Raw genomic sequence first — 22,044 nt, 5'->3', positions numbered from 1 at the left:
CAGTTGACTCGGTGCCCGCGGTCTTGCCAGACGACTCGGTGCCCACAGTCTTGCCAGACGACTCGGTGCCCGCAGTCTTGCCAGTTGACTCGATGCCCGCTGTTCCACCAGTTGACTCGGTGCCCGCAGTCTTGCCAGACGACTTGATGCCCGCAGTCTTGCCAGACGACTCGATGCCCGCAGTCTTGCCAGACGACGCGGTGCCCACAGTCTTGCCAGACGACTCGATGCCTGCGATCTTGCCAGACGACTCGTTGCCCGTGATCTTGCCAGGCGACTCGATGCCCGCTGTTCCACCAGACGACTCGATGCCCGCTGTTCCGCCAGACGACTCGATGCCCGCTGTTCCGCCAGACGACTCAAAGCCCGCGGTCTTGCCAGACAACTCGGTGCCCGCTGTTCCCCCAGTTGACTCAGAGCCCGCTGTCGGGTCGGTTGACTCAGAGCCCGCTGTTGTGTCTGGTAACTCGGGGCCCGCGGTCTTGCCAGATGACTCGGTGCCCGCAGTCTTGCCAGACGATCCAATGCCTGATGACCCAGTGCCCACTGTCATGCCTGGTGACCCGATGCCCGCTGTCGAGCCAGACGATCCAATGCCTGATGACCCAGTGCCCGCTGTCATACCTGGTGACCCAATGCCCGCTGTTGTGCCAGTTGACTCAGAGCCAGCTGTCACGCCTCGTGACTTAGTGCCCACTGCCTTGCCAGATGGCCCGGTGCCTGCCGCCCTGCCTGGTACCTGCCGCCCTGCCTGGTCGCCTGGTACCTGCCGCCCTGCCTGGTCGCCCGGTTCCTGCTGCTCCGCCTGGTGGCCCGGTTCCTGCTGCTCCGCCTGGTGGCCCGGTGCCTGCTGCTCCGCCTGGTGGCCCGGTGCCTGCTGCTCCGCATGGTTGCTCGGTGCCTGCCGCCCTGCCTGGTGGCCCGGTGCCTGCTGCTCCGCCCGTTGCCCGGCCTGGCGTGCATCCACCCGTTGCGCAGCCCGATGTGCCTCTGTCCGCTGCACAGTCTGTTGTGCCAGCCCCTGATGTCCAGCTAAACTGGCCAATAACTGATTCCCAGCCTGCTCCTGGAAATCCTGTGTCCAGTGACCTGCCTTCCTGGGTTCCCCTACATAAAGAGAAGTCTGCCAGCAGGAAACAGAGCCAGCCGGTTGACTCCGGCAGTAAGATAGCCAGCCAGTTACCTGACCCGGGCGGTGGAACATTTCGCCCACTAGGGACTGTTTGGAGCGTCCTGAGGCCGCTCCTTGAGGGGGGGGGGGGGGTACTGTCAGGAATGGACTCAGCACTGGTGGTGGGACTCACCTGCCGTGTGGGCTGCAGTACCAGGGCTGACCAGCGGGTGCTCTCAGCAGCCAGAAGCTCACTTCTGCAGTCAGCCAACACCTGGGGCTGATTAGGGCAGGTGTATTTAAGGAATGACCAGGCCTGTGATCTGTGCCTTGGTGTAAATGGTTCCCATGAGCCCTTGTATCCTGTATCTTGTTCCTGTCCTGTAAGTACGTTTCCTTGTTGCCAAACTTTGCCTGTTCTGATTTACGCTGACCCTCTCCTGCTCTGACCCCGGCTCGTTCCTGACCATCCTTCTGCCTGCCCCTCGGTACCACGCTGCCCGCTACCTGCTGAACCTGGCTTGTGACCCCGACCATTCTCCGCTTGCTCCCCCTGTACCACGCTGCCCGCACGATACCTACCCGGCTAGTCTGACCTCGCTCACTCCTAACAGTCGCCCATCCATCCCGCTCGGATCGGGATCTGTCATCCCATCCATCCCACTCGGATCGGGATCTGTCATCCCCTTCACAGCAGGCTCATCCCGGGCACATACCCTCAGCGGGACCCCTCTGCCACCGCCGGGGGTGCCCAGGAACGCGACCTGGTTTCAGTCTTGCACCAAGTTCATCCCCACCGTCAGGGGCCCTGGTGAAAAGGCAGACTGGGACTTAGACTCCGCGTCCTGGGAAACCCTGTGCTGTGGACCACTAGAGATCCCGTTGGGCGGAGCCTGACAGTACCTTGCGGCCTGCCTGACCATTCCACCTCTCCAGCCCTGACTACGCCTGTGTTCTTGAAGCCTGCTACTTCCCTGTGTCAGTCTACACATTTCTGGTCACACCCGGATCCCTAAGAGTGTGAGAGAAAGAAAAGAGCACGTAAATGGAAGAGGAATATAAAAAGTAATATCATATTGGGGTGAGTGGGGAGCACAAAAATACAAATATGTAGGGAAGAGGGGAAGGAAGAGAAAAAAAAATAGGGGGGGGGGGAGGCTGGGGTTTATGATTAAGTAAGTGCAACCATACCAGTCACATCAATGAGCAACGGCCAAACTGACACAGATTCTATCTTTAATTAACCACTTGCCTACCAGGCACTTATACCCCCTTCCTTACCAGGCCAATTTTCAGCTTTCAGCGCTGCCGCACTTTGATTTACAATTGCGCGGTCATGCAACATTGTACCCATATGAAATTTTGATCATTTTTTTCTCACAAATAGAGCTTTCTTTTGGTGGTATTTAATCGCCACTGGGCGCTTTACTTTTTGCGCTATAAATTAAAAAAAGTGCAAAAAATTAGAAAAAAAAAAAAAGTTTATTTGTTTCTTTTATAAAATTTTTCAAACAGGTATTTTTTCTCCTTCACTGATTTGCGTTGATGAGGCGGCACTGATAGGCGGCACTGATGGGCACTGATAGGCAGCACTAAAGGGCACTGATAGGCAGTACTAATGAGGTGGCACGGATAGGCGGCACTGATAGACAGCACTAATTAGGGGTCACGGATAGGCGGCACTGATATGCAGCACTGATAGGCGGCACTGATAGGTGACACTGATGATGGGTACTGATAGACGGCACTGACTGGCATCACTTCTGGGCACTGACTGACGGCACTGACTGGCACAACCCCTGGGCACTGACTGGTGGCACTGACTGGCAGCACTGGTGGGTGGCACTGGTGGGTGGCACTGGTGGACAGCACTGGTGGGTGGGCACAGGTGGGTGGCACTGGTGGGCACAGGTGGGTGGCGCTGGTGGGCACAGGTGGGTGGGCACAGGTGGGTGGCACTGCTGGGCACATGTAGGTGGCACTGCTGGGCACAGGTAGGTGGCACTGCAGAGTGGCACAGGTGGGGGCACTGCTGGGCACAGGTGGGGGCACTGCTGGGCACAGGTGGGGGCACTGCTGGGAATGGGTGGGTGGGGCTAGTGGGCGCACAGCTGATCGGAACTTGCGGGGGTCACTGCTGGGCACCGATCATCAGGGCACTGATCATCAGTGCCCTGATGATCGGTGCCGATCCCCGCTCTGACAACTGCCGGTTCTCGGCAGTACTTTCCTCACGATCTGACAGCGTGAGGAAAGTGCAGCCGAGAACCGGCACTTGCATTTTCCTGTGATCAGCGTGTCATTGGACACCGCTGATCACGTGGTAAAAGGCCGGTGGGATCGGCCTTTCACCACATCTCGTGATCAGCTGTGTCCGTAGGACACAGCGATCACGGAGATCGCCGGGTGCGCGCCCCCTGGGGCGCGCAGGAGAGCGCGTTCTGGGAGGACGTCATATGACGTCCACTCAGAACTGGCCGGCCGCGGTGAAGCCGTCATTCGGCTATGCGCGGTCGGCAAGTGGTTAAGGATACAGTTCGATTAGACTCCATTTATGGAGCTATTCCTGAGGTGGAAGCTTTAAAGGTTTTCCGTATCTCCAAATCTCTTCTTGTTCATTCCTTCATTGAACCACGATAAGTATTAGTAGTTTGGAAGTGAGTCCAACAAGCCCAAGTCTTCCTGAATCTCTCGGGGTGTTCCTTTGCCACTGAGATCAGCTCCTCCATTTCCACGATCCTGACTGTTTGGATTTTAAACACATATAATACTTCTTCTAGTGTCTTGAGGCGATTATGAATGAAAGAGCCATTGAAATAAAAAATGAAGTGTGATTTTATTCTATCACACAATGGTGTAAAATAACAATGTAAAGCGTATTATGAACAGTTCCATGGAGATAAAACTACTGTAGAAATAACAAGCAAAAGTGTAAAGATAAAGTCACCATATTTAGGTATTGAAGCACGGCCATGTGCTGTTCTGTCCTTCATGTTCTCCTTGTCTTTCTCATGACTTTGTTGAAGAAGCCGGAAGTAGACGGAAATGATGATCTAGCAGCATGCACCTGTTGCAGCTTCTCAGTCGTGTATGTATGTCTGTGTTATGTATGAAAGAGTGTCAGTATTAGCGTGTGTGTGAGAGTGTCCACTTGTCCGTTGTCTCATGATCTTTTATGAGGCAAATTTGCGTCATAGTTAGTGATCTTAATACCTTGTATGGCATAGAAGGGAGGGGACGACACTCACATAATGTTTTTGATGGACAGGAACATATGGATGGAACCCTCAGCTATATATTTAAAGAATAATATAGCTTAAGAACATATCAATGTATAATCACTAAACTATATATGTATCAATGTTAGAAACGTATACTAAATACACACAGATACTATTAAAATACATAATGTAATAGTAAGTCACTTCTAATAACCTTGACATATCTACCAGCCTAAATATAGTATACTCAGCCTTCAACTGGTTTAGCTGTCTCAGCTAACTTACCCATATTTACTGTCTCAGCTTAACTTGTATATCTTTTGGTCTCAGCTATAATTGAAGAATTGTAATACTACCATTTGTCAAAAGACCATTCACACATATTAATATTATTTATGACTAATCATAAAAACCAAATATTTTGCAAGCTTGTCATCAATATAAGTGCCGAATCATAATTTGTATTTATTAACAAATCCCCCTTATTATGATTAGTCTAAAATTAATGTTCAATCAATGCACACTTCATTCATGGCCCATACACACCGTCTTATACCAAATGATCGTACATATTCTTCATAACTGGACCAATCAAAAATAACTTTCCTTCAAAACTCTATACCTTATCTTCAGTTTCTCTTCCTAAAAATTCTTAATCATAATGTTAATTGATATATGATAATAGTAATAAGAATAATTAAATGATGTAATAATAATTAATGTAGTATATTTCCATATTTGTATAATATGTTAACTCTCCGGAAATATACTTTCCATTCTAAAATGTGTCATAAGTTTCTATTACTCCTATAAGAGTAATATGTTTCTTAATCTTTTAACAAAAGATATTCTATAAACTGGAATAACTCTATGAAGTTTTAACCAAAAAATATTCCGTATATGAATATGTAAAAAATAAAAAATAATAATATTAATATTATCCTAATATGGATGTAAGTATCGGAATAAAAGGATCATAAAAATGTATATGTGACCTATAACAATATTTTCAATAATAAATTATTTTATCACTCATAAATAGATTTCCTCTTGATGAATCTCTTCTTCATGCAATGTCTATACAATATCTTCTTTAAGTTCTGTAAAATAGAGACATTTTTGTTGAACGTGATAAATCAGTCACAAGTGTGAAGTATTAAGCTCTTGTTCAATCTTCTTCCCATATGAAGATCTCTTCTTTAACGTCCAAATTCCTTCACGTTGGCTTGTAGGAGATTGTTACGCTTTATATTTGATTTTAGATGTCATTTCTGTAAAGAAATGCAGTATCATTACTTTGGCACAAACATTGCATTATTCTTGCACCTTTTTCAACAAATATGAAAGATTATGGAACTATCAGTTTATGAGTTTGGAACACATATTGTGAAGTATCATTACTTCCTATTTCCTTTTACAGAAAACTTCTATATATCAATCAAAATACTGTCCTAATCCTGTCTAAAATTACCTAAACTAGAAAACAAAAGTAGTGTGATATTTAGGTATGACAGGACGCAATATTTCATCATAGGTCATGACCGCAAAACCCTGTTTTACTAAACAAAGAGAGGTTTTGTATCATCCCAGAGGTGACAAAGGTTTATGCCTTTGTTCTCATCCCTATAATATTAGAAATATGCGTAACTGTTTTCTGTGCTGATGTCATTATTTTGGTGTTAGAGTGTTCTTCAGTAATGCATGTGTTGCTGTGAATGTGAGGTAGAGACTTGTCTGATACAGCTGTACCTATCACAATGTGTTTGGCTAACAGTGCTCTTATCCACTGAGGATACCTTTCACGACATTCTCTGAATGTATCTTCCTCAAGAATTCTTCTTAGTGAACTGTCAGGAGACTGTAATATGATACTATGTGACTTCACTGTGTTTTCTGAAGGTTTGATTGCATAAAAGAAACTCAACAGTTGTTGTTCCTCTGATGTAAAAGCTCTTTCCAATGGTGATAAATTTCTGGAGAAGTAACTAATTAGTCTCTCATTACCTTCTTTTAATTGAGACAAAGTTACTGAAATTGCATTATCAGATACATGAGTTTTCACAACAAAAGGAGCATTGGAACAAACCTCAATTGTACCTAATGCTGGCGCATTCTGCAAATCCTTTTTCAACACTTTTAAAGCATTATTCTCATTTGGACCCCATTGGTCAACTAAATTATTTTTACTCTTCAAAAGATGATGTAATGGCTTAACTTTCTCTCCGAAACCATGTATAAACTCTTTGCAATGCTTTATGTGTTGTAGGAACTGGAAAGGCAGTGATTGCTCTGACTGTTTCTTGTAATAATTGTCTCTGTCCGTGACTAATCTGCATGTGAAAGCATTTCACCTGACTTTTCATCAGCTGAACTCTTTCCGGGTTTAATGTTAGGCCTGCATTCTGTAACAACATAAATAACTCAGAAAAAAGAGTAATATGTTCGTTAACATTCTGTGTATTTAGCATAATTGTATTTACATGCTGAAAAATGCATTCTGGCCTTGAAAATTGTGATAGAATTTTTGCTATGGATTCATGGACTACACCATCACTGATATCTAAATCGGCTACTAATCGAGTGAATGCATAGGTCTCTTTCTGAAACTTGAAAGCTAGCTTGTATTGACAACTTTTAGCTAAGGGGATCAAAAAATGACTGTTATCGATTTCCAAAACAGAAAACACTTTGGATTTGGCCTTTAAATGTAACTTGATATTAGAATGATCAGGAACAACTGCTTTGCTATTTGTAATATGTTTATTCAGTGTCCTGAAATCAACTGACAAAGAATATGAATTGTCAGCATTTTTAATAGGCCAAATACAGTTATTTACCACTGATTGTGTTTTCTTTAAAATGCCAAGTTGTACAAACTCTTGAATAATGGCAGAAAGTGGTCCTATTGATTCTTGTGGTAACTCATACTGATTAAGGGGTATAGGATCTTTTCCCTCAATATTCAATTCTGTATCTTTCAAAGTTCCTATGTCATTTTTAAATTTTGACCACAAACTTGGAAAACGTTGTACCAATTCTTTTAAAGCACAATTACCATCAGTATCAGGCCATTTTTGTGCTGTAGACATTTTAGAGTTGAAACCAACATCACTGTATATAGAAGGATCCATTAACATTGATTTGGGCCTAGATGGATTCCTCCAAATAACTTTGGTCATAATATCAATAATCCACTTTTGCTTATTGATAAAATCAATGCCAAGAATATTTTCGGTGGCATTACTATACCAAATATCAATGTTAGTTTTCACTAGCCCGGGTACTTCAAATGTTACATTAGGTACCTGTCTAGCAGTGGAATGACCTGTATTATTAAAACCTTTTATATTACACATGGGTGAATGTGGTTTCACAGGTATGTTTTCTCTGGTAAGGCTAATCTCAGATCCGCTGTCAATCAAAAATTTAATCTTTTTACCATTTAGTAATCCTTGTATAAATGGTCTTCCATTGTCATCCAATACAATTGGAGCGACAAATTCTAACGATATCGGGGATGAATGTGGACGTGATTCTATTTTTGGAACTGGTAATAAACCATTTCTGTCAGTGACAACCCTTCTCGCCATGTTGTCAGATGACAACCCTTCTCACCCTGTTGTCAGAACAGTTGTTTCTAGTCAAAGTATGAATCTGTTTAACTGATGAGGCATAAGGCAATTCAGTTAAACTTTTATCATTACACAACAAAGCAGGTTGTACAAAAGCTGCTTTTTCACTTTTTATTTCCATTTTCTTTATTTGTGAGTCAAGTTTAAACTTCCAACAATGCCGTCTGATATGACCTTGTTTATGACAGTGAAAGCATGTGGTATACTCTTTATGACTCGCTTGCTTGCATCTGTCGTTGTCATTCTTACTGGGACTTGTGGTACCTGGCATAACTGCCGGCTGACTGTTTTTGTCACTTTGAATCATAGCTATCTCATAACTAAGATTGCTATTTTTCAATTTTCTCCGGATTTTGTCAATGAAACTTACTATGTCATTCAAATTTTGTTTTTCCTCTGCTATGACAATGGTTACTGGGTCTAAATACGTGAATTTCTTTACAAAAGCTTTGATTATAGCTGAGTCTTCCTCATTTTCTACTCCAAATATAATTTTATATGCTTTGGAAAACTTATTTTTAAACTCAAAAGGGTCTTCGTCAGCAGTGGTCTGAAGTAAGTCTAGCATTTCTACAGAAGGTACATCTTCACCTATTGAACATAACAGCAATTGTCGCAGTCTGTCTGTCGCGTCACTATGTTTTTTCTGATCTTTATCATCAACAACAGAACTTTTAATTCGAGACATAAATTTAATTGGTAGCCACAACGGAAATAAATAATTTATGTCATGATTTGAAATCTGATGGCATTTGACATGCATTTCATATATTTCCATGTTGCTGTAAATATCTTTATCTGAATCATAAGCAGGGATGTCTTTTAAAACTTTCATTAATTGATTATGTATTTGCAACTTAAGTTTTGCAGTTTTACATAACAATTCTTTGTTTTTGTTTTTTGTATTAACAATTTTTATTGGTTTTCAAATAATTACAAACAACATGCTTTACAAAAGAAAAAGGAAAATTATAAACATTACAGAAAGAAACATTGATGGCATAACTACACAGAATCAGGACCAGTGGAGTCATACAAAATCAGTGCGGAAACAATCGGGATCTTAAATTCGAACCGGTAAAGAAGAAATGAAGGAATCCCACGGGAGCCAGATCAACTCAAATACAGCAGACGAACAATTATGTAAAGCAGTCAAAAACTCCATCCGTCTTACTTCAGCAATAAGTTTGTACAAAGTCTGCATTGTAGGGGGAGCAGAGGATAACCAAAACATAGGAATACTTCTCCTGGCCGCGGTCAGCACATGTGCAGCAAGTTTTCTGGCTGGATTAGATAGACCCGGGAATGGCAAGCCCAGCAAAAAATGCAGAGGGTCAAAAGGGAGCGAGGCATGCAGCATTGATTGCAACAAAGAACGAACTTCCTCCCAAAAAGGAGCAATAGAGTTACATATCCAAAAAATATGATAGAGAGAGCCAGACTCCCTACCACAGCGCCAGCAGACAGGAGAAGCACTCGGGTTAAAAGCATGAAGAACCTCAGGTGTTTTGTACCATAACATCATAATCTTGTATATGTTTTCCTTATAAACCACACAAACAGAAGATTTAGATGCATTTACCCAAATATTCCTCCACGTTAGTAAATCAATATCATGTTGTACAAACTGAGACCACCTACGCATGTAAAGGTGAGTTTCATTAGATAAAGGGGATGAGTCCATAAGGAGTTTATAAGTATTGGAGATAATACCCCTTTGGTGGGGGCCCTGCATACATAAACGTTCGAAGGGTGTTGGCTTCCCCAGGGTCAATGAGGATGATAAAGTAGAGAAAAAATGGCGTACTTGAAAATATATATATAGGTGATGAGGAGGTAAAGAAGCTTTTTTCTGGAGATCCGGGAATGAATGTAATTTACGAGTCACAGGATGTACCAAGTGACGCAATTGAAAAAGATTGTATACCACCCAAAGAGACATCCGGGATATGGCCATATTGTCTGGTAGATTAGGGTTATAGAGGATATTTGTCAAAGGGGAGCATTCAGAAGCCAGTGTAAATTTAGCCTTACATTTCTGCCATACTGTCAATGAAAATTGCATAGGACCAAGGAATAGATGACGGAAGGAAGAGACATCCAATGCCGCGGTTGACCAAAGGAGGGAACATGGATGAACTGGGGACAGTTGCAAAGATTCAATCTCAGTCCATGTATTGGGAGGGTATTGCGTGGACCAGGACATAAGAAAACAAAGATGGGTTGCATAATAATACTTGATTATATCCGGCGCTCCCAATCCTCCCCTAGAACGCGGAGAGAGCAGAACAGAACGTGCAATCCTGTGCCGCATATTGTGCCAAATAAAGTGTAGGAAAGATTTCTGAAGGGAGTGAAGCTTGTACATGGGAACGGGAAGAGTCACAAACAGGTACAAGACTTTGGGTAACACGGTCATTTTTAGAACGTTAATGCCGCCGAGAAAAGAGATGGGCAAGGCACCCCATTGTTTCAGAGAGCGAGAGATTGCTATGAACAAAGGGGGGAAATTGGCTTCGTATATGGACTGGTAAGAGAGAGTAATATTAGTACCTAAATATTTTAAAGAGTGGGTGCACCACCGATAGGGAAAGGCTTCCTGAAGCGAGGCCAGACCGATAGGCGGGACGTGTATTGGTAGCGCCTCAGTTTTGGACGTATTGACTTTGTAGCCTGAAATAGCCCCAAATTGTTTCAAGGTCTTATGCAAAATCGGTAAAGTAGTATGGGGACTCGTAAGCGTAAGAAGGATGTCATCTGCAAATAACGATAATTTGTACTCATGGGCATGTGAATGTATCCCGCGAATATCCGGGTTTGACCTAATGGCGATGGCTAATAGTTCCAGACAAAGAATGAACAATAAAGGAGAGAGTGGACAGCCCTGACGTGTACCGTTTGACATCTGAAAGGGAGGCGAGAGAAAAGAAGCTAATCTGACCTGCGAGAGGGGGGATGAATAGAGGGCCTTCAAAGCTGCTACAAACGGACCTTTGAAACCAAATCTCTCCAAGACCATGAACATATAAGGCCAGCTTAAACGGTCGAAAGCTTTTTGAGCGTCCGAGCTTAATAACACAGTAGGGGTAGAGGACCTGTTAACCAGATCAACCAGATCGATAGTTCTCCTAGTGTTATCTGCGGCATGTCTGGCAGGTACAAAGCCCACTTGGTCCCTATGTATGATCTTGGAGATGATTCCGGACAATCGGTTGGCCAAAATTTTGGTGAAAATCTTGTAATCTGAATTGAGTAGGGCAATGGGGCGGTAGTTGTCCACAATAGAATGGTCCTTATCGGGTTTGGGGATGACCGAGATATATGCACGGGAGAATTCAGTCTGGGGTATGATTCCCTTAAAAAGATCGTGATATAAAGAGAGGAGATGCGGGGCCAGAATACCAATAAAAGTTTTATAGTAGGAGTAGGGCAATCCATCCGGTCCCAGAGCTTTACGAGAAGGGAGAAGTTTGATTGTGTCCAATAATTCCTCTAGTGTGATATCAGCATTAAGGGCGGCAATGTCGGAAGGTGAGACTCTCGGGAGTGACAATGTGTCAAAAAAACTATCAAATAATGACTGTGTGAGGGGTGGATGCAGGTCCGGGGTCAAACAATTATACAATTTCCCATAAAATGAGCCAAAAAGAGCTGCCATAACCCAAGGGTCGTAAGTAGGGCTTCCATCTGGCTGTATTAGTAGGTCAGGCATCGTAGAAGGGGACTGAGCTTTGAGACGATTGACTAACATGCGATGGGGCTTATTGGAAAATTCATAGAACTTCTGCTTAACCCAAAGGAGGGATTAAGCAGTCTTACTGGAGTCAAGAGCTTTAACTTGGTCACGTAAAAATGTTACCCTCTGGAGCCCAGGAATTGACGGCTTGGCCAATAAACGTCGCTCCGCCCAAGATAGCTGTTGTATGATAGAAGCCCTAGCACTCGCCGAGGACTTTTTTAGACGAGAACCCAGAGAAATACAAAGCCCTCGAAAAACCGCCTTATGGGCCTCCCATAGAGTTGAGGAAGAGGTTACGGAGCCAACATTGTGGGTGAAGTAGGTATCAAGTCCCTGCGACAATTCGTCTCTAAAATGGTCTGTGGAAAGAAAGGTCTCATTAAGGCGCCAATGACATGGTTTGGATAGAACAGGGGGGAAAAAAAGGTTTAAAGTCAAAGAGGCATGGTCTGACCAAGTGATGGGATTAATATCAGAAGAAACCAGAAACGAAAGCAATGGGGCAGAAATGAAAAAATGGTCTAGGCGAGAATAACTACGGTGAGGGGTAGAATAAATAGTGAATTGTTTATGGAGGGGATGTTTAATCCGCCATGCGTCAAAGAGACGATGCTCTCTAATTAATCTACGAAAAGACTTTGAGGAGGAGCATTGCCGCTTCGAGGGGGTGGACTCAAAAAGAACCTTCCTGTCTTTATGGGGAGAAAAGATCAGATTAAAATCACCCCCAACTATCACCTGCAAAGTGGAAATGGAATCTAGTTCAGCGAGTGTTTGGGATAGGAATTGCAATTGACCCGTGTTAGGGGCGTATAAATTCAGCAGAACAAGGGGAGTCTCACCAAGCATACACTCCAAAATAATGAAACGGCCCTGTCGGTCAACTTTGGAGGAAACAACCCGAAGGGAGCAGTGTGACCCAATCAGAATTGCCACCCCGGCCTTCCCAGAAGGATTAAAGGCCGAGTAGGCTTGGGGAAAAAATCTTGAGGCAAAACGAAAGGAGCCTGTAGACTTGAAATGGGTCTCTTGGACAAAAATAATGTCTGCTCCTGAGGATCGAAATTCCTTAAAAGCCATCCACCTTTTTTGAATAGAGTTGAGGCCCTTGACATTATATGACAAAAACCTCAAAGCCATTATAGAATAACAGTGACTGGGCTACATGTATTAGCATGAAAAATGGACGAAATACCATCGATGTAGTAGAATAAAAAAAAAGAAAAGAACAGAAAACATTCAAAAAACACAAAAGAAAAAAATACACAATAGAGAACAGGTATCCGCAAGGATATAAACTTGGGAACAGTAACTAAGCCCAAGTTGTCTAGGCCATTGGCTAGACAGTAACGGGGGCAGCACGACATCCGACACATCCGGGAGGACGTCAAACCCGGCCAGGAGAAACCAGAACAGAATAGGCATAAAATGCACCCAGTAAGGCTATGGCTGAACAAAACAGCACCAAATTGGCCACAAAGAGTCACCCCTTAAAATCATCAGGCAGGTGGGTCGCTTGATCGGGAAGGGCGTGGACGTTGCGGTGTGCGTGTGGGTCTCCTCCGACCTCTGCGGACCGGTGTCCAGATCTTGGAAGGGGTGGCAGAAAGACGAGATGGAGTAGGCGGCGGTGAGGGCATATCATCCAGTAGAGGAGGAAGTCCCAACTGTTTTAGGAAAGATTCCGCCTCCTGAAGATCCCGGAGAACAACATGGGTGTTGTCCCTAAAAACCACTAGCTTGAAGGGAAACCCCCAACGATACAGGACACGATGTTGCTGAAGATGTGTAGTGATCGGCCTCAAAGCACGCCGCTTTGCAAGAGTAATCGGGGAAAGATCACAGAAGAGTTGGAGCTTATCACCTTTAAACTCCAATGAAGATTTATGGCGGGCTGCTGGTAATAAGGCTTCTTTGCTTTGAAAGTAGTGGAAGCGGACTATAACGTCGCGTGGACTGGTTCCCTCAATAGGTTTAGGGCCCAGAGATCGGTGAGCCCTATCCATCCGCCACTCTGCTTCTTGAACCGTGGGAGCAGTAGCGATGAAAAAGGACAATAGATGGCGGTGCAATTGTGCATCAGTAACGGATTCGGACATAACACGAATACGGATATTTTGGCGCCTTTCCCTGTTTTCCAGGTCTTCCTGCTGGAGTTGCATTTGAGACATGGAATGTTTCAGATAGGCGTTATCTTCCTCCAATACGTGAACGTATTGCACCAAATCATCAAACTTACTTTCCAATTTATCCGTGCGGTCTCCAATCTGGGCTATTTCCACTCTGAGCTCAGTAGCCAATTTACCCACTTCAGCGGCTATGGACGCAGTGATATTTCGTAGAAAAATTTGCAACTTGTCGTCTAACGCGGAAATTGTGAGCGAAGGTGACGACTTTGTCGGCTGAGGATTTAGAGTAGAGTTATCCATAACCCCTCCTGCTGTAGATTGGGGGTCGTGATCCCCCATTTGTGGATGAATCAAAGCAGAGGATTGCAGCTGTGCTGGATTTATACAGGGTGTAGTACCCTCCGCGGCCGCTAGAGGTCCGGGATCGTTCCTTGGACCTCTGTCTCCACTAGAGGCCAGGGATTGCGGCCTATACAAGAAACGCCGCAGTGGTGAGGGCCGCGGGTCCTGAGGCTGCGGGGAGGGGGGCTTCCAGTGCCCTATCTTCCCCATAGGAGCCTTTCCCTGGTGCTGGGTCGGGTGCTCGGGGATATGTGACTCACCCGAGGCAGAGGATATGCAGCGGCGCGTAGCGGGTGAGTCACTCCTTCAATTCTTTATGTTTCATTTGTGTTTCGTCATCAGAGTCAATATCCGAACTTTCAGAGATATCGGACAGCCGTGGCTCTGATTTTGAATCACTCTGTTTGTCATCTGTGTTTATCATGGCAACCTGTTTACTGTCATTCTGCAGTCTTAACAAAAGATTTGTCTTTGAGTCAATTTGTTCCTCAAGATTCTCTATGTAATTACAAAAAATGTCACAGTTTGGGCAACTAGGAGCATCTTGAGACAAATTTTCATGCTTTTCTGTATTCTGTACAGTGCTACATTCTGTCTGTTTTAATGTACAAGCTTTTTTAACAGATAAATCAACATTCAAAATCATTTTGTTGAATATTCGTACTAATTTAAGATGTAAGATATCTTTTTACGCTGTCTGCGCACAGTAAATCTAGATTTATCTATCTGAATATTGGCCTGTAAACATTCGTTATACATATAGTGCCATAGCTGGCCGTCTTCAGGATATAAAGAAACCTCTTTAAACTCTAGCTTGCTTTCATTAACTAAGTCATCAATAAATTCCATAATTGTTACTCACCGTAATCAGAAGATTTTCTCGTTTGACCCGGCTCAGTCACTGGACCTCTCATCCACGTCTGTTTAATCGCCTTTTCTTCTAGGTTCTTTTCACCGTGTTTTTCCCAAGACTTGACAATCACAGAATTGTGCGTTCTCCCCCTCAACGAGGCATGGGAAGACCGGAGAAAAAACGTCGGCGGTGGCTGGCTCACCAAAATGTTGGATTTTAGACACATATAATACTTCTTCTAGTGTCTTGAGGCGATTATGAATGAAAGAGCCATTGAAATAAAAAATGAAGTGTGATTTTATTCTATCACACAATGGTGTAAAATAACAATGTAAAGCATATTATGAACAGTTCCATGGAGATAAAACTACTGTAAAAATAACAAGCAAAAGTGCAAAGATAAAGTCACCATTTTTAGGTATTGAAGTACGGCCATGTGCTATTCTGTCCTTCATGTTCTCCTTGTCTTTCTCATGACTTTGTTGAAGAAGCCGGAAGTAGACGGAAATGATGATCTAGCAGCATGCACCTGTTGCAGCTTCTCAGTCATGTATGTATGTGTGTATGTATGAAAGAGTGTCAGTATTAGCGTGTGTGTGTGAGTGTCCACTTGTCCATTGTCTCATGATCTTTTATGAGGCAAATTTGCGTCATAGTTAGTGATCTTAATACCTTGTATGGCATAGAAGGGAGGGGACGACACTCACATAATGTTTTTGATGGACAGGAACATATGGATGGAACCCTCAGCTATATATTTAAAGAATAATATAGCTTAAGAACATATCAATGTATAATCACTAAACTATATATGTATCAATGTTAGAAACGTATACTAAATACACACAGATACTATTAAAATACATAATGTAATAGTAAGTCACTTCTAATAACCTTGACATATCTACCAGCCTAAATATAGTATACTCAGCCTTCAGCTGGTTTAGCTGTCTCAGCTAACTTACCCATATTTACTGTCTCAGCTTAACTTGTATATCTTTTGGTCTCCGCTATAATTGAAGAATTGTAATACTACTGTTAGATTTCCAGAGTTATGAAAAAACTCTATTAGTATTTCTAGGTTCTTGTAGATGGTTGTGGGAAGAAATCCTTATGGAAGCCAGTTCAGTATAAGCAGTGTGACTTTATTTGATCACACACCAAAAATACAAAGTCGATATAAACAGTAAAATTCAGATATATGTAGCTTAAAATGAAATAAAAATAAAGAATATAAGTTGCTTGTTCCTTGAATATTAGAAGAAAATGTAGTTCCTTTGCATAACTTAGATAGAAGTTTTTGGCCTAGAAGAAATGACCATGTGCTTCCTTTGTCCTTTGTTCAAGCATGCCATGTGCTATTCTTTGTGTAAGTGTCTGAAGTGTAGGTATGTCTTAATGAAGTGAAGTGTAGAGTAGCTAAGAAGCAACTGCCTCTCGTTCTTTGAAAAGCTGCATACTTAAAATGCATGAGAAATTAAGTCCTCCCATTAACCTTTGTTTGAAATTTGCGGGCTCCTTAAACACTCCCTTAGTCACTCCCAGCCTAACTGAAATATCTGTTACTTATTCAAACCACCAAGTCATTATCATTAGAGATGAGCGAAGTATTCAAAAATTTGATTCGGCTGATTCAGCGAATTTCAGGAAGAAATTCGATTCGATGCGAATTTATTCGCTACGAAGATGACTTATAAAAAGGGTTTCTAGGCTTCAGAGAGCCTTTAAATTAGTGCAGAACACTGTACCTTTAATTTAAATGCCCTTGGAGATGAGGAAGGAGAAGGATGAGAAGAAGGAGAAGGATGAGAAGAAGGAGAAGGAAAAGGATGAGGAGAAGGAGAAGGATGAGAAGAAGAAGGAGAAGGATGAGAAGAAGGAGAAGGAGAAGGATGAGAAGAAGGAGAAGGATGAGAAGAAGGAGAAGGATGAGAAGAAGGAGAAGGATGAGAAGAAGGATGAGAAGAAGGAGAAGGATGAGAAGAAGGAGAAGGATGAGAAGGAGAAGGATGAGAAGAAGGAGAAGGAGGATGAGAAGAAGAAGGAGAAGGATGAGAAGATGGAGAAGGAGAAGGATGAGAAGAAGGAGAAGGAGAAGGATGAGAAGAAGGAGAAGGATGAGAAGAAGGAGAAGGATGAGAAGAAGGAGAAGGAGAAGGATGAGAAGAAGGAGAAGGATGAGAAGAAGAAGGATGAGAAGGATGAGAAGAAGGAGAAGGATGAGAAGAAGGAGAAGGATGAGAAGAAGCAGAAGGAGAAGGATGAGAAGAAGGAGAAGGATGAGAAGAAGGAGAAGCAGAAGGAGAAGGATGAGAAGAAGGAGAAGGATGAGAAGATGGAGAAGGATGAGAAGAAGGATGAGAAGAAGGAGAAGGATGAGAAGAAGGAGAAGGATGAGAAGGAGAAGGATGAGAAGGAGAAGGATGAGAAGAAGGAGAAGGATGAGAAGAAGGATGAGAAGAAGGAGAAGGATGAGAAGAAGAAGGATGAGAAGGACAGTTCTGTGACAGTTTCTGTCTATTTCTGACAGTTCTGGGACATTCACTCCATACAGCGGTTTCCTACTTCTTCTTCTTCTTCTTCTTCATCCTCGTCCTCGTCCTCTTCTTCTTCTTCTGAGGATGAGGATGAAGAAGTAGGATGAAAATAAGATTAATTCCAAGCCGGCAAAAAGTGTATGTGCAGAGCTCCTCTAAGTGTATCTGCAGAGCTCCTCTAAGTGTATCTGCAGAATAGAGGAACTCTGCACATACACTTTTTGCCGGCTTGGAATTATTCTTATTTTCATCCTACTTCTTCTTCTTCATCCTCATCCTCTTCTTCTTCTTCTGAGGATGAGGATGAAGAAGTAGAAGAAGAAGAAGTAGGATGAAAAATAAGAATTCCAAACCGGCAAAAAGTGTATGTGCAGAGTTCCTCTATTTCTGACAGTTCTCTGACAGCTTCTTCACATGTACAGCGGTTGAAACATCTGTATCCTAAATGGAAACTAATAGATACAATGTTTCAACCGCTTTACATGTGTTCCTTCTGTCAGAGAACTGTCAGAAATAGCGGAGCTCACTGCAGGGACACTTTTGCCGGCTGATCGGGAAATATTCGATTCGCGCACCCGAAGTAGGCAAAATTTCGGATTCGACGCGAATCGAATATTTCCTGAAATTCGTATCGAATTCCGGTTCGCCTGGTTCGATTCGCTCATCTCTAATTATCATGATTGACATGCAGACTATGAAAGAGGTCTCTGAAGTTCTTATGTTACATACAACTGTCTGAATACGTGATTTATGAGTACAATTTAAACTCTCAGACTCATTATAAGAATTCAAAATAAGGTATACGTTACATAGACTAGGCTTAAGAAAACATGAATTTAAACCTCTTACTGATTACCTTTGCTCAGACACAAATAATTCACATCTGTGACCACTCAAATGCAAAACCTCACATTCACATCCAATTAAGAGGGTATTCTCTGCCAGGCATATATCAGAACTTACTAAAGACCGAATTAAAGTTTAGATATTAAAAATTAATATTACATTCCCCTCTGAAATATGAAATTCATATTAATTTATATCAAGCACACATAATTTATATCACAAACACTCAGGTTTTGATTTAGTAATTTCAAATGTATCATTATTTGTAACTGAGTCAGCATAACCAGAAAGTATTTTTCTCTTAAGTATATTTTGTAATAGATTATCTCCTTTCCTAATTTCACTTCTAATTCGCTTATAGAAACTGTTAATTTTACACATCAAACATAATTGAAATATAATACATAATATGATAATAATAAAAATAATTATTACAGGATGTAATAAAATATTTCCTGCTGCAGATGCAATTGAAGTTTTTCCCAACATTGATACAGTACGTTTAAATTTTGACCACCAAGAATGACCTGAAAATTCAGACCATTCATGTTCTATATCTTTTAAACTCACTTGTTCATGTTTAAATAATATTTCTGCTTTTTGAAGTTCATCTGATAAAGCTATCAGTAAACTTTCATCTTTTTGAATAACATTTGCCCAATCTCTCCATGGGAATTCATCCACTTGAGATATATTGTACTGTATGGGAAGAGCACTTATATTTTTCATAAGCATGTTTGTTAAATTCATTCTCATCCCATTAACACTTATTGCTAAAATATCTCCTTCTATACAGAACAAACCTCGACTTAAATTTTCTGTATGTGTACAAGAAGAGAAGAAGGATTGAACCCTTTCTGAGTTAGACATAACTTGAAAACAAACTTTCTTTTTATCTACAATTGAGATTAACTCAGAAGTGGTTTTAACCTTTTCTATCCTTGCTGAACATAGAGTATGGTTATGGTAACAAGAATGAAATATACCTTTGTCTTGATTAGATAGACAAATAACTTTAGACTGAAATTGTAAACATGAAGACAGATCTAATTGTTCTAACTCAAAATTATTATCAGTAAATGCAAAATCTGTATATTGCAGATGATAATATAGTAACTGTGTGTTGCTAACTGGTAATCCCAAGACAGCGATTGGAGCCAACATTTGTTCTTTTCCTGCTACAGGAATCATTGAAGAACTATAACATATGTTCTGATAACATCCAATCCACTTATTTACCCACAGATCAGTATGGTTTATGGCATATACATACTCTCTTGGTAAATTTTGTACAATACCTATAGGAGTTATTCCACTTTGAAAAGCTTGAGCTATTATTTTAAAATTTGTGGAATATTCCATCTGAATTTCTAAACATGCTCTGGCTATATGGGAATGCTGTTCACTAGTCATTAAATTAAGAGTAATATTCTCTAAGTGTAATATAGATGGACCCATAATATTGGCTGTTTTAATCACCATATTTTCCAATATCTGATTCAAGTTTCTTTGTACTTTAATACTATTGCTTCCCACTAAACCAGCTGTCTCGAGATCAGACTTTAATGTACTAATGTCCATACTATTTGTAATACTACCAATAGTACCAATTCCTCCTAAAATACCTTCAACTATACCACGTTTATTCCTGTGAGGATTCCTAATATCAGTACCAAACCATCTTTCTATACCTAATTCCATGTTAACCAGATGTTCTTTACATTGTGGAAACCTTGTTGAGATTTTCCATTCTGAAATGTTAAAGTTCCACAATATAATAACAAACTTTCCTTCTCTCAAAAGAAGTCTGGTTTGGAAATGGTTAATTTGGAAGGGACTGGCTGGAATAAATTTCTTATCCGTGCACTGTGTTCTTTTAGGGGATAGTACAATTACATTTGTATTTACACATTTCTTTGGATAATTTTCTATTGATATGCAGCATTCATATATACCTGTATCATTAATAGATATAGTATTTTGATGATACACAAAGTTATCATTATCCCAGTTCAAATTACCAAAAATACTTTTATGGATAACATCAGTTTTATCATGAAGAATACTTCCCAAAAATTTACCATTCCTTTTCCAAGTTAATAATGAATTTTGAGGTAGGTGTATTTGTGTACTACACATCAAATTCAGATTATCCTTTCCTTCTACAAGTCTTAATGATTGAGGAGATATTTTTATCTCTGGGACAATCAAATCTACCACAGTAACAATTACTTTGACTTTAGTTTGAACCAAAGCTCTTGTCACTTGGAAATCCCATATTTTCACTGTGTCCTCTTTTTCATTACCATTTATATTCAAATGTTCAGGATCAAGAAAGTGTGAATAACTTTGTAATTGATACCAAATATCTGTTTTAGAACTTCCTATTGTTCCAGTATTTAACATGTCTATGGAAATATCTCCTGACCAAATAGTAGGTTCATTTCCCTTTAAAACTATTAACCAGTATCCCATATCTGATAAATTACATTCAAAGTTACTAGTTTCGTTATTGATCCTATAAGATCCTTGCATTTTAAAAAATTCTGATTTGGACTCTATTTTAGCTCTAACTTCAATATCATTACTATGAACGAAATACAATTCCGAACAACAAGTTCTCCCATAACCTATGCACATATATCCTAGCAAGTCTTCAGCTGTATTAATGTTACTGTCTTTAGGAAAAAATCTTTTGTTCCTAATAAGTGTAGTGTCTTTCTTATGTAGGGCTTCAGTCTTGTTAACTTCTGCATTGCTGGAAAAGTTTATGTTGTAGATTACTAATATTGTCATTGTCACTAAGAAAAAATCAATCCCGTGATAAGTCTTTTCTTTCTACTGCTTTGATTTTCCTTATGTTCTTTTGTTGTAATGTTTATTTTTCTCTGGAATCTGCGATTCTTTGTTTCTTCCGGATTTTTGAAATCCATGTCTGCAAAAGAAATGCAGTATCATTATCTCGGTATAAACAATTTGCATTGGTCACTGTGCACCCATATTGTTTGTTGTCTGCGCGCATTTTTTACTGAATTAAGAGGTCTTTGCACTTGTACCATTACTCCTTGAACATCCAAGATATCAAATGGACCTTCCCAGTTGCTTTGCCATGGTCCAGTTTTTCTGAACGTTTTTACCATTACTTGTCCTCCTTTTTCGAACTTAGAAGAATGTGGAGGAACCATTTTTTGCATGCGAGTAGCTGCATGTGGTACAATAGTGTTCAGATTGTCTTGCAACATCTGTAACCACTTTGTTTTTTCTATTGCCTCTTTTTGCGGCGTACTCAAGAAAGGTTCATGGGGAAATACTAGACGCATTTTCCTTCCTGTCATTAACTCAAAAGGAGAATACTGTGTTGCAGAAGATGTTGTACTTCTGACACTCATCAGAACCAATGGTACAGCATCAACCCAAGTATTTCCTCTGTCTAATAACATTTTTGCAATCCTTGATTTGACTGTTCTATTCATTCTTTCCACAATACCTGCAGATTGTGGATGATAGGGCACATGAAATCTCTGTTGTATACCCAAGATTTTACACATTGCCTGCATTATTTTACCTGTGAAGTGGGTTCCTCTGTCACTACTGAGGTTTGTTGGTATACCCCAGACTGGAAAAACATGATTAA

The 22,044-nt window shown here is 41.3% G+C and overlaps 1 protein-coding gene across 1 annotated transcript; it reads right to left on the bottom strand.

Annotated features, from left to right (window-relative positions):
- Window positions 1-13,202: 13,202 nt before the first annotated feature.
- LOC149429388 (uncharacterized) lies at window positions 13,203-21,311 on the bottom strand. Its single transcript, XM_089666467.1, has 2 exons — window positions 18,981-21,311; window positions 13,203-13,901 (listed from the first exon to the last, which is right to left on the bottom strand). The coding sequence occupies exons 1-2, from the start codon at window positions 21,204-21,206 to the stop codon at window positions 13,203-13,205; spliced, it is 2,925 nt and encodes a 974-aa protein (XP_089522593.1). The 5' UTR covers window positions 21,207-21,311.
- Window positions 21,312-22,044: the final 733 nt, after the last annotated feature.

Source organism: Staurois parvus, unplaced genomic scaffold (assembly GCF_062004578.1).
Source record: "Staurois parvus isolate SC_StPar_1 unplaced genomic scaffold, SC_StPar_1.0 ptg002724l, whole genome shotgun sequence".
NCBI lineage: Eukaryota > Metazoa > Chordata > Amphibia > Anura > Ranidae > Staurois > Staurois parvus.
Note: the sequence above shows the minus strand (reverse complement) of the source record. Positions and strands in the feature narration are given on the sequence as shown.

Coding starts and splice junctions, on each gene's coding strand:
- LOC149429388 (XM_089666467.1), bottom strand. CDS start 21,206: ATGACAATATTAGTAATCTACAACATAAACTTTTCCAGCAATGCAGAA. Junction 13,902..18,980: donor TATTATTTAAACATGAACAA/GTGAGTTTAAAA, acceptor CACGTATTGGAG/GAAGATAACGCCTATCTGAA.